The sequence below is a fragment of the Emys orbicularis genome, chromosome 8, assembly GCF_028017835.1.
Source record: "Emys orbicularis isolate rEmyOrb1 chromosome 8, rEmyOrb1.hap1, whole genome shotgun sequence".
In the NCBI taxonomy this organism is placed as follows: Eukaryota; Metazoa; Chordata; order Testudines; family Emydidae; genus Emys; species Emys orbicularis.
Window position 1 is genome coordinate 11693248 of NC_088690.1, and position 13594 is coordinate 11706841.

The window sequence follows — 13594 nt, forward strand, 5'->3', positions numbered from 1 at the left end:
GTCCAAAACTGGTACAGAAGCCTGTCCTACTTGTAGCAGTCCTGCAATCTACCGTGTACAAGCAGCATGTGACAGCCATCATAGCCAGACTTTAAGAAAGAAGGTGGTGAAAGAAAAGGACACATGGAGAGTGCGAGGGGAAAGATGAAGTCTCATATCCCAGCTGGTGTTCAGAATTGAGCCAATGCAGGTGATAGTGTCGTCTGGTTGCTTCTCTCAGGCCTGGTCTGGTCAGGACATCTCGCAGGATTAGGATGAAGAATATCTGCGGTTCCAGGAGATAGTGGGGTGGCAGCAATGCTGATAACGTTTTCTTCCATTGTTGGCAGACAGCTGCTGCTTCTGCTAGTTTTCCCTAAAAAGTCTTTTCTTTTTAAGACATCCCCCTCCCGCCCCCCAAGAAGGGGGTGTTGGGCAGTTGGCTAGGAGATTTCACCCCATCCTCTTGGCCGATGACCTGGCCTCATTTATATATGCCTTTGTCACCTCTCATCTAGACTAAAGCAATGCAGTATACCTGGGCTTGAAGCCTTCAGTGCTTAGAGTGCTTCTCCTAAGTGAAATAGGCTATCACAAAACACATCATATCTGTCCTCTGCTCAATATGCTGGCTTCCTATAAAATGTCAAGTCAAGTTCAGGGTCTTGGTCCTTTTTATCAAGATGCTCAATGCTTGGGCCCAGGATATCTAAAATGTTACCTAGAAGTCCAGCATGAACACCATGGTCAACAACTCTGCTCCTATGGCACAATGGACCTTTCTACAATAAGGGAAAAGCTCATCTGTGCAGGAGACAGATCTTTCTCAGGCTGGTCTGAGACTGTGTAATGAACTCCCACAGGAACGAAGAACCATCACAAACTTCAACACTTTCTCTTCTCTGTGCATATTGCACTTCTTTGACCTTCCCTTCTCTAATATAAACATATGCTCTGTGTGTATATATATATATTTAAATTTAAAACAAAACATCCTACTAAAACAACACCTGCATGCACACACAATTCTTCCCCAGGAAGAGGATATGAGAGAGAACAAAGAACATGTAATGGATGTTAGTCACATTGCTCAGTTCAGTACTGAAAGGTGCTCAAATACTGTGGTAATGAGCATAGTATAAGAACCTATATAGAATACAATTAAAATGTTTGGATTTCTCTTACATTTAAACTTAACTCCGAACTGCCTGGTTTTATAATGCTTCTGGTTTTTGGTGTGTGTGAGAGTGTGTTGGGTGGGTGGATAATTGCAACATCCCTGTGGTGCTTTTTACTCTAAATTACTATCAACCTTATCTCCATTTTAACCCAGTTTTTGTCTGGGAATATAATTAAATGGCAAAAAGGGACTGGTAGATATTTTTTTTAACTTTTCTGCTCTCAAACTACCTTTCATGCTTAGCAGATCTTCAAGGACATCACTGTGGGGAAGGGAATGCAGTTCAAAAACCTAGAATGGGTTCTCAAACTTCATTACACTGCAGCCCCCTTCTGACAACAAAAATTACTACATGACCCCAGGAGTGGGGACTGAAGCCTGAGCCCACCTGAGCCCCATTGCCCCGGGAGGGGGCAAAGCCCGAGCTCCACTGCTCCAGGTGTGGGGAAGGGCGGGGGGCAGCCAAGCTGAAGCCCAAGGGCTTCAGCCTGGGGAGGTGGCCTGTAACTTGAACCCTGCCGCCCAGGGCTGAAGCCTTCAGGCTTTGGCCCCAAGTGGTGGGGCTCGGGCTTCAGCAAGTCTAAGGTAGCCCTGGCGACCCCATTGAAATGGAGTTGTGACCCACTTTGGGGTCCCAACCCACAGTTTGAGAACCTCTGGCCTAGAACAAATATGAAAAATTCAGAATTTTTCAGACTTTCTTTGGGAGTTCTGTGGCTGTAGGTGGACAATTGAAGATTCAAATATTATTATAATTGATTTCACAGGTATCTCACGTTACAAAATGGCTTGTGTGCACTACTGATTTCGGATGCAAATAACATGGATAGTGTTCCTTCGGAGGATTCTTCGGAATGGGAGGATAATGATGAGACCGAGATTGAAACTGATGAAGATGATGACTCGGGAGCAGAGATGGATGAGGACAAGGAAAATTATGAGGATGATGACAATGATGGAGATGATGAGGAGGATCCCAATAATTCTGATGATATGGAAATGGAAGAACTAACAGAAAAGGAAGAAGCAAAGAAGAGAAGTGGTACAGAGAAGCTGGTATGTGCTAATGTTACAGAGTGAAAGCTTGTTAAGTGGAGAACTACTCTCATGGTCCTAAGCTCTTAAATATTGTGGTCTGACAAACAGGCTGGTCCTCCATTCCTGAATGTCCTATCCATCTAGTTACTAATGTGGCCTCCATCTCTGGTATCTGAGCATCTACCTCTCTTGTTCAGGGTTGAGCCTATATTACCATTACTTATGGACTCATAGCTCATATTTCCAGCAGAACATCCTGGTCTGTTTCACTCTTCTGTTCTTTGTTGAGTATAGAGTAGCTCTGTTAGATTGTTAGAACTGGAGTTCTCGCCTACTAGATAAAATGACTGTATTTTTTTTTAGAAGTGACTCCTCAGTGTCTGTTGTGTTTATTTTGCAGTCTGCAGCTGCTCTTTGTGTTGCTGTTGGGAGTTTCTGTGATCCTGAGGATCTGCCTGGGTTGGCACATTTTCTGGAGCACAGTATGTATCATCTTACATTTCAGTCTTTCCTCCCAAAGTGGAAAATTTAATGACATTATTTTGGATTTATTGATTTATATGAAATATTCTAGAAGCAGAATGCCAGATGGGTGTGATATGTAGGTACCACATCAAAAAGGTTTTAAGGAGGGATGTTAGAGGCTAAGATGGGGGTTTCATGAATTATCAGGGGAAGTTCTCCCCAAGTGTAAGGGGTTGCATGAAGAATGCATGGAGGTGAATGTGGGGGAAATGGGGCTGGCATCACTGGTGATATAAAGTTGTTGGGGGTGGGTAAACTTCATAATACAAACAAGTTGGAAGGTAGGGTAGAACTAAATGATGGAGGGCCTTAAAGATGAGGACCACATGCTGTGCTTGGTGTGGTAGAGAGTGAAGAGTGGGTGAGGTGATTGTGACACAGAGGCTCATAGGTAAAGGGCTCCCTATTCTTTGCAAAAAAACCTCTTCAGACTTGACAAATACACCAAACATGTGCCTTACAGGATATTTATCCATAAAGAGTAACATTAGGATACCTCCAAAAAGCTAGTAACTTGTCAAGATTCATATAATTGCAAGGTGTATGTATGGGTGATATTTAAGGAATAATTAATGTATATTGAAAGTATGCTTTATAGACTTGGAGTAAAAAATTAGTCACCAGGAGATATGTCTTGGTGGTGGGCCGTTCAGGTCACTCTGCCCTGTTTAGTTGGTGATGCAATGCAAGGCTTGATTATTTATCCTTGTTCAATCCAAAAACCATCAAGGAAAAATCATAAGAGACAACTGCAAATCATCAAATCCTATTGAGGGAAAAAAAGTAATGTTACAACAAGACAGGGATGCCCTGCCCATGAATAGAAACAAAAGATTGTTTCAGATAACACAGATGAGGGAAAGGTATTCTGGATGATTTCACTGAGGAGACATTTTGAGGAGCAAGTTGTTCTCATGAAAAATTGGATCCTGATTCCTGTGAAGCCAGCCAGCTCTGCAACAGACAGAACTTTTGGGGAAAAACCTACTTTATTATACATGAAAGGTAACTATTAATAAGTGTCAAGTATCAGAGGGGTAACCATGTTAGTCTGGATCTGTAAAAAGTGACAGAGAGTCCTGTGGCACCTTCTAGACTAACAGACGTATTGGAGCATAAGCTTTCGTGGGTGAATACCCACTTCGTCAGACGCATGTGGTGGAAATTTCCAGAGGCAGGTATAAATATGCAGGCAAGAATCAGTCTAGAGATAACGAGGTTAGCTCAATCAGGGAGGATGAGGCCGTATTCTAGCAGTTGAGGTGTGAACAGCTAGGGAGGAGAAACTGCTTTTGTAGTTGGCTAGCCATTCACAGTCTTTGTTTAATCCTGAGCTCATGGTGTCAAATTTGCAAATGAACTGAAGTTCAGCAGTTTCTCTTTGGAGTCTGGTCCTGAAGTTTTTTTGCTGCAGGATGGCTACCTTTAAATCTGCTATTGTGTGTCCAGGCATGTTGAAGTGTTCTCCTACAGGTTTTTGTATAATGCCATTCCTAATATCTGACTTGTGTCCATTTATCTTTTTACGTAGGGATTGTCCAGTTTGGCCGATGTACATAGCAGAGGGGCATTGCTGGCACATGATGGCGTATATTACATTGGTGGACGTGCAAGTGAATGAACCGGTGATGTTGTGGCTGATCTGGTTAGGTCCTGTGATGGTGTCGCTGGTGTAAATATGTGGGCAGAGTTGGCATCGAGGTTTGTTGCATGGATTGGTTCTTGAGTTAGAGTTACTATGGTGCGGTGTGTGGTTACTGGTGAGAATATGCTTAAGGTTGGAGGGTTGTCCGTGGGCGAGGACTGGCCTGCCTCCCAAGGCCTGTGAAAGCGAGGGATCGTTGTCCAGGATGGGTTGTAGATCACTGATGATGCGTTGGAGAGGTTTTAGCTGAGGACTGTAGGTGATGGCCAGTGGAGTTCTGTTGGTTTCTTTCTTGGGCTTGTCTTGCAGCAGGAGGCTTCTGGGAAACAAATCAACAGAGCCAGACGTGTACGTGTAGACTGATTCTTGCCTGCATATTTATACCTGCCTCTGGAAATTTCCACCACATGCATCTGACGAAGTGGGTATTCACCCATGAAAGCTTATGCTCCAATACTTCTGTTGTCTTATAAGGTGCCACAGGACTCTTTGTCGCTTTTATTAATAAGTGTAGACCTAGGTTCACATTTTATTTTTTTTATTTTGGGTTGTAATGACTTGTTTTCATCACTCTGTTGTTTCTAGTAGAATCTCTATCCTTTCTTAAACCTTGTGTTATGCAGGAGCGGTGATTTAAGGTAAAAAAGATAAGTGAGTTATCCTATGCTGGTGGAATTTCTGTGAGTAGCCAGTGTCTGGCTGGATATCACAAGGGAATGATTCAAAGGGTTTGGGGTGCACCTATTGCTAGCCCTTTCTTTGTCTTGAAGGTTGGCATAGCCTAGAGGAGAGTGCTTGAGTGGCTGAAAGGCTGGTGGTGCTAGAGAGCTGACATCCAGCCAAGCACAGGCATGACTCCCTCATGCGGGAGGCCGGGGGTAACAAGGTGACTCTCTGTCCTGGATATCCCGAGAACCATCACAGGGGTCATTATTATTTTTTATATTACCATTATGTCTAATAGCCCTAATCATGGATCAGGACCCCATTACTGCTAGGTGCTGTACAAACAGAGAATGAAGAAGATGGTTCCTGCCCTAGGGGGTTTACAATCTAAGGGTAAGACTAAAGACATCAGATGGATATAGATCAGAGGGGAATACAAGTAAACAATGAAGCAATATTGGTCAGCATGACAGGCAGTGATCTTTGCACACTAGCTCTTAGTTGTGTGTCATTATGACCGGTAGGAACATGAGCCTAGTGGCAACATTTTAAATGGATATGAGGGAGGCTAATTTGGAGGCGTCAAGGTCGGGTGGGTAAAAATTGATAATTAAAAAAAATCAAAACCAGATTCTTTTAATTTAAATTCAATTTTTAATGTAAATTAAATTCATTTTCTTTTTAAAAATAAACCTAATTTAAAATTATGGCAAGTTATGCTAATGCCTAAATTTATTATAATATGTTAAAATAATTTAAATGAATAAAAATGCTGAAACTAAGGTGAGAAGAAATTTAGAAGTGGATAAAAAAGTGAGCTTAAAACTTATATAGTACAGAGCTCATTTGATGTATCTTTTAGCTAAAGATTGAGGTATACCAGGAATAAAGGAAAATGTTGTTGAAATGTTGTTCTTTAACAATCACTTTGCATCAGATTCACTGAAGAGAGAAGGAGGATCACAGCTAATTCTCCCCTAAGATGTATGATGGAATTTAGTGGTTGACTGTTTTGAAGTATTTATTAAAAATCTGGCCTATCCTGATGACAATTTGTAAAGAAAACTGTGACAAAAGAGGTGGAAATTTCACATACCAGAATAGTTAGTATCAGACTAAAGGGAAATGTAGAAATTATACTGACTATACTGAAATCTATTTCCATAGCTTTGGACAAATTGAAAAAAGATAACTGCTATATTGCTGATGTTGTTGAAATTTGGCAAGAATTTAAGGAAACGCTTAAAAAACAAAGCTAAATTACAGGCAGCGAACAAGCAGATGAAGCACTTACTCTGCCTTGTTTTTTTGCCAGTATTCACAATACCAAGTATCACAGTAAATACTTAATTGCTGAGGAGGAAGTGCTGCTATGGCATGAGCATCTAATATTCATCCATCAATCAGAATAGATTTCAGGACTGGGGGTGAATCGAACCATTGATTAAAGCAACACATTTGCTGCCAAAGTTTTGAAGAAAGTCAAACCAGTGAACTGGTGGAAGTAACTGGCTAAGCACCTGGAACCAGATTTTTTTTTACGTTACATAAGCTTTTGATGGCAGTTGCCTCTTCTGCAGGTAGAAAGAAAATGTTTTCTTCATTTTGACTAGTTCATTCAAAATTGGGAGCTGAAAAAGCAGGAAAGCTTGTTTTCCTCTTCTAATCCATGAATAAAAACGAGGTAGAAAAGGATGAGAACTAGTTCCAAAATCTTGAAGGACATAGTGATCAGAAATAATCAGTTAAAGTCACAAACTACAGTCAATTCTTTCTTTGTTTAACAAATCATCTAGTATTAAATGCAAAATATGTTATGATAAACTTACTTTTTTTCTTTGTGTCCAGCACATTTAAGGTAGCTGTATTTAACTAATAAAAACAAATGTAAAAAGCTGTTTTGTGTGTTTCTAATTTAATTAAAATTTCCATCCAAATGCAGTGAGATATATATCATGAGTAGAAAAAGAAAAATTTTCCAGTAAATAGGTTACAACATTCACCATTTTTAACATAATAAAAAAAAAGTAAAAATTAGGAATCCTTATAAATATGTTAAGCTATACAGACGCTCCCTGATTTACGCAAGCGTTCCGTTCCGTATGTTTCATCAGCTGAATTCAGCCTCCTCCCGTTTTGAGCTCAACTTCTGAAAGTTGTTTTGGGATTAATCATGTTGGTTAAGTAATGGAAAAGTCCATAGCGTCCAGTGGTTCTTTTTTTAAAAAAATTGTCCTTATGTGTTTCCAATTCTTTGTGGATTATACTTAGCCAGATTCTTGCTGAGACTGCCACAACCTTTAATCCATCAAATCCTTCCAAAACCACCTTCAATTGTTTATGCTTTAGTGACTCTCTACAGAGTTCTATTTTGTGTAAAACATGCTGCTGTTATGATCAAAGGCTTCTCAATGCTGAGTGCAAATATCAACCTATACTTGGTAGTTGGATGTAAATGTAGAGACACCAGTCTTCCAGAGTTCTACCAGGTGTCATTTGGGAAGCTTAAAACATCAAGCTTCCTTTTTAAGTCAGCCAGCTGCTGGAGGGCCTGGAACAGAGACTTATCACCATGGATATGTTTTAATGGCAATGGCAAAGAAACTGATTTTCTGCACTTCTTGAAAGGAGCACACATTCTCTCTTTTTAAACAACAATTGACAGTATGTGCATAGGGAAAGAACAAGTTAGAATTATTTGGACAAATTAGATGTCTTCAAGCCAACAGGGCCTGATGAAATGCATCCTAGAATAGTCAAGGAGCTGTCTGAGGAGATACCTGAGCCATTAGCGATTATCTTTGAAAAGACATGGAAGACGAGAGAGATTCCAGGAGACTGGAAAAGGGCAAATATAGTGCCAATCTATAAAAAGGGAAATAAAGACAGCCCAGGGAATTACAGACCAGTCATCTTAACTTCTGTACCCGGAAAGATAATGGAGCAAATAATTAAGCAATTTGCAAACATCTATAAGATAATAAGGTGATAAGTAACAGTCAGCATGGATTTGTCAAAAACAAATCGTGTCAAACCAACCTGATAGCTTTCTTTGACAGGGTAACAAGTCTTGTGGATGAGGGGAAGCGGTAGACATGGTATACCTTGACTTTAGTAAAGCTTTTTATACTGTTTCGCATGGCCTTCTCATAAACAAACCAGGGAAATGCAACCTAGATGGAACTACTATAAAGTGGGTGCAAAACTGGTTGGAAAACTGTTCCCAGAGAGTAATCATCAGTGGTTCACAGTCATTGTAGCATAGAAGATTAGGGTTGGAAGAGACCTCAGGAGGTCATCTAGTCCAACCCCCTGCTCAAAGCAGGACCAACCCCAACTAAATCATCGCAGCCAGGGCTTTGTCAAGCTGGGCTTAAAAACCTCTAAGGATGGAGATTCCACCACCTCCCTAGGTAACCCATTTCAGTGCTTCACCACCCTCCTAGTGAAATAGTGTTTCCTAATATCCAACCTAGACCTCCCCCACTGCAACTTGAGACCACTGCTCCTTGGTCTGTCATCCGCCACCACTGAGAACAGCCAAGCTCCATCCTCTTTGGAACCCCCCTTCAGGTAGTTGAAGGCTGCTATCAAATCCCCCCTCACTGTTCTCTTCTGCAGACTAAACAAGCCCAGTTCCCTCAGCCTCTCCTCGTAAGTCATGTGTCCCAGCCCCCTGATCATTTTCTTTGCCCTCCACTGGACTCTCTCCAATTTGTCCACATGCTTTCTGTAGTGGGGGGGGGGAAGGGGGCAAAACTGGGCGCAATACTTCAGATGTGGCCTCACCAGTGCCGAATAGAGGGGAATAATCACTTCCCTCGATCTGCTGGCAATGCTCCTATTAATGCAGCCCAATATGCTGTTATCCTTCCTGGCAACAAGGGCACACTGCTGACTCATATCCAGCTTCTCATCCACTGTAATTCCCAGGTCCTTTTCTGCAGCGATGCATGGGATTCTTCCATCCTAAGTGCAGGACTCTGCACTGGTCCTTGTTGAACCTCATCAGATTTCTTGTGGTCCAATCCTCCAATTTGTCTAAGTCACTCTAGACCCTATCCCTACCCTCCAGCATATCTACCTCTCCCCCCAGCTTAGTGTCATCCGCGAACTTGCTGAGGGTGCAATCTATCCCATCATCCAGATCATTAATAAAGATGTTGAACAAAACCGGTCCCAGGACCGAACCCTGGGGCACTCCGTTTGATACCAGCTGCCAACTAGACATCGAGCTATGGATAACTACCTGTTGAGCCCGACAATCTAGCCAGCTTTCTATCCACCTTATAATCCATTCATTCAATCCATACTTTTTTAACTTGCTGGTAAGAATACTGTGGGAGACCGTATCAAAAGCTTTGCTAAAGTCAAGATATATCATGTCCACTGCTTTCCCCATATCCACAGAGCCAGTTATCTCATCATAGAAGGCAATCAGGTTGGTCAGGCATGACTTGCACTTGGTGAATCCATGTTGACTGTTCCTGATCACCTTCCTCTCCTCCAAGGGCTTTAAAATGGTTTCCTTGAGGACCTGCTCCATGATTTTTCCAGGGACTGAGGTGAGGCTGATCAGTCTGTAGTTCCCCGGGTTCTCCTTCTTCCCTTTTTTAAAGATGGGCACTATATTTGCCTTTTTCCATGCTGTCATGCTGGAAGGGCATTATGAGTGGGGTCCCGCAGGGATCCGTTCTGGGTCCAGTTCTGTTCAATATCTTCATCAATGATTTAGATAATGGCATACAGAGTACACTTATAAAGTTTGTGAATGATACCAAGCTGGGGGGGGTTGCAAGTGCTTTGGAAGATAGGATTAAAATTCAAAATGATCTGGACAAACTGGAGAAATGGTCTGAAGCAAATAGGATGAAATTCAATAAGGACAAATGCAAAGTACTCCATTTAGGAAGGAACAATCAGTTGCACACACAAAATGGGAAATGACTGCTTAGGAAGGAGTACTGTGGAAAGGGATCTGGGGTTCATAGCGGAGCACAAGCTAAATATGAGTCAACAGTGTAACGCTGTTGCAAAAAAAGTGAACATCCTTCTGGGATGTATTAGCAGGAGTGTTGTAAGCAAGACACAAGAAGTAATTCTTCCGCTCTGCTCCGTGCTGATTAGGCCTCAACTGGAGTATTGTGTCCAGTTCTGGGCACCACATTTCAGGAAAGATGTGGACAAATTGGAGAAAGTCCAGAGAAGAGCGACAAAAATGATTAAAGGTCTAGAAAACATGACTTCTGAGGGAAGTTTGAAAAAATTGGGTTTGTTTAGTCTGGAAAAGAGAAGACTGAGAGGGGACATGGTAACAGTTTTCAAGTACGTAAAAGGTTGTTACAAGGAGGAGGGAGAAGAATTGTTTTTCTTAACCTCAGAGGACAGGACAAGAAGCAATGGGCTTAAATTGCAGCAAGGGCGGTTTAGTTTAGACATTAGGAAAAACTTCCTAACTGTCAGGGTGGTTAAAGCACTGGAATACATTGCCTAGGGAGGTTGTGGAATCTCCATCATTGGAGATTTTTAAGAGCAGGTTAGACAAACACCTGTCAGGAGTGGTCTAGATAATACTTAGTCCTGCCACGAGTGCAGAGGACTGGACTAGATGTCCCTTGCAGTTCTATGATTCTATGTGATGGGGTGTGCTAACTCCACACTGGTGAGGTGAGGGTTAAGGAGTTGCTCTGGATACCTTTGGCTGCCCTGCTGGGCATGCTCCCAGTGGAGGGAGAGTTCAAAAGGGAGCAGCTCAGCTTAGTCTAGGTGGACCGAGCAGGAGAGCAGTTGGATTCTGTAGCCTCCTCCAGAGAAGCAGCTGGGACAGGGCTCACAGTCAAGCCATGCAGGCCTTTCAACTGTGGGGGCTGAGGATGACGTGTTGCTGCAAATAGGGGAAGACACTCGGGAGAGTGACCTGAAAGGACACCAAGGGGACTCCAAGACAGACCAGTGGTGCAGATTGAGGAACAGAAGCAGGTGTAGGAAGTGACCCAAGGCACAGGGGTAAGGGCTGGAGCCTGTCTGTAAGCTATGTGTCTGGACCATTATTTTGAAGGGCCCCGGGTTGGAACCTGGTGGAGCAGCATGGGCCTGGGTTCCCCTAGCCCCAGTCACTGATTCTCACTGTTGGGTGACACTGACACTGGCTCTAGCCACTAAGCATGGTGGCCACAGACTCTAGCTGCTAGGCAAGGCAGCCATTGACTCTCAGCAATGACTCTGGGCAACATAGTCCAGAATATCGCCACTCGTGGGTACTGCTGGTCTTGGACATAAATCCCCCCTGCCCCGACAGTGCACTTTAGATTAATCATTTATTTTCAATAAATGGACTGAAATAGTAATTGCTTGTTTCTTACACTTCCTTCAACGTTAGGCATACTCAGTTAGATAAATTTGAGTGCTTGTATGTCTGTTTCTCTATGGTGGCCTACTGAGGACTAGATTGAGACTGATGTGCTCAGTTTTAAGGTGCAACTTAAAATCATACTTGAAACCAAGTGTTTTCCATATTCTGAAATGATTCCATTCTATAACTTGCATTTTTAGGCTGGTCAATTGCTACAGGCTAGATTTCCCACTGTCTTACATCTTGTGTAGTAATTTGCACCTGTGCAAATGGACATAAAATGCTGTCAAATCAAATGGTAATGCACTGTTGCTTTGTGTAAATGCCTTCACAAGGTGCAAGGCAGTGGGAAATCATGCTGTCTATATGTAACTGTGCCTTTCTGAAATCATCATTGTGTCTATATCTGCTTAATTTTGATGGATTGTGTTTCAGTGGTATTTATGGGCAGTTTGAAGTATCCAGATGAGAATGGGTTTGACGCATTCCTGAAGAAACATGGGGGCAGTGACAACGCTTCAACTGACTGTGAACGGACAGTCTTCCATTTTGATATCCAGCAGAAATACTTCAAAGAAGCACTTGATAGGTAACCTTGATCACACCAAATAAAGCACTGGTTCATTTAAAATAGATTAACACAGTGTGTGTCTGCCTGAGGAAACTACATATATAACTTTGCATTGCCTTGTCTTGGCCTGATTGAAGGGAGCCTGCCGTTGCTGAGCTTCCATAGGTCACCTTATTACAACCGAGGTCATTATAGATGGAAGGAGACTGTGATTTTCCCTTAGATCTCTCACTGTCTTTTGAGGGAGTAGTAGTATCCCAGTAGTGTATAGTCTCTTAGGAGTGATGTAATTTATGCACCTGCTATGAAAGTAGGACAGCTTTCAATATGTATTTATGCCAGTTTACTTGTAGGACTATATAAATTCTCCTACTGTTGCAATTGCTAGTTCATTCCATTTACCTGGCTACTTAAAGGAGAATCTTTTATTGGCCTGTTCCTTTTAAATATGTGTCCCCTTAGGCTGTTTAATTTTTTATTAACAGTCTCTTTTTTAAAAAAAAAATATTGATTCTTATAAGGCAGTATACTACCAAAAAGGTGCAGTAAAATGATCCACTGCTTTATTCAACAAAATATATGTTCAGTGCCAGGAAGGATCATTAATTAACTCTCATCATGCCATAGGATATGTCAATACAATAAAGCTCCATTTCTGTCATAGGGAAATTAAACAATCTTCTGATGGGGAGGGTAATTTAAATATTTTTGATATTGACAAAACTGCCTGGGGGGAAATTAGGTTGTACTGCAAATAGGCATTTTTATCAAAGCCATTAATATGGTGATGGAACTAATTTCTGCACTAGAATGCACACACAATGGGAGTTCTATGATAGCCTTCTGTAAAACATTGGAGGGGAGAATTCATCCCTCCAAAGGTGGGAATCAGACCAGCTTTGGCTATTTTGAAGAGTCTCAAAGATGGGTAGCAAAGATATTTAGACATATGGCAAGACTTGGATATGAGGAGAGACTGAAAAAGCTGGGGCTAGTTGAGAGGAGCCAAAGCAGAGATGACATGATACATGTCTATAAAATAATGAATGGTATATGGGGGATAAATAGGCACACCTATTCATCATCACTCATACAAGAACATGTGTGAAGTTAATGAAATTGAAAGGCAACAAATTTAAAACTGATGAAGAAATTTTTTTTTTGCATAATCGATGTGTGGAACTCTGTCAGAAGGGATTGTTGAGGCAAAGAACTTAGTAGGATTTTCAAAAAATTTTCCATCTTCCTCTGAAGCATCTGGTACTGACCACAGTTTGAGATAGGCACCACTGTCTAGATGGACCACTGAGGGTCAGATCTGGTATGACAGGTCTTATGTGCTGAAGGCAGATGATTCTGCATCCTTTGGTACCATATTCTACCAGTCCACTTCCACTTCAAAGACCTTGCCCTTTGTCTTTCTGAAAATATTAAATAATTGGGTTTATTCATTTTACTTCAGAGGCATTAAGAACATGTGTCAAAAGAGTCCAGAACTATATAATTGTTTCTGAGTTACTGCAAGTCCTAAACCTTAAAAAAAATGAATATTGTTGTTTGTCATAAAGGCAGTTTTTTGTTATAAAAAAAACCTTTCTGGACAATCTTTCAGCAGACATCAGGAAAGATTTGCCATTT

The 13594-nt window shown here is 41.7% G+C and overlaps 1 protein-coding gene across 1 annotated transcript in view; it reads left to right on the forward strand.

Moving 5' to 3' along the window:
• The window catches only part of LOC135882292 (nardilysin-like), a 77110-nt gene that overhangs the window by 9859 nt on the left and 53657 nt on the right, over window positions 1-13594 (forward strand). The window contains exons 2-4 of the mRNA XM_065409151.1: window positions 1927-2215; window positions 2598-2679; window positions 11821-11974. Of these exons, the coding sequence (XP_065265223.1) occupies window positions 1927-2215; window positions 2598-2679; window positions 11821-11974 (525 nt within the window). The remainder of the gene's footprint in view (window positions 1-1926; window positions 2216-2597; window positions 2680-11820; window positions 11975-13594) is intronic.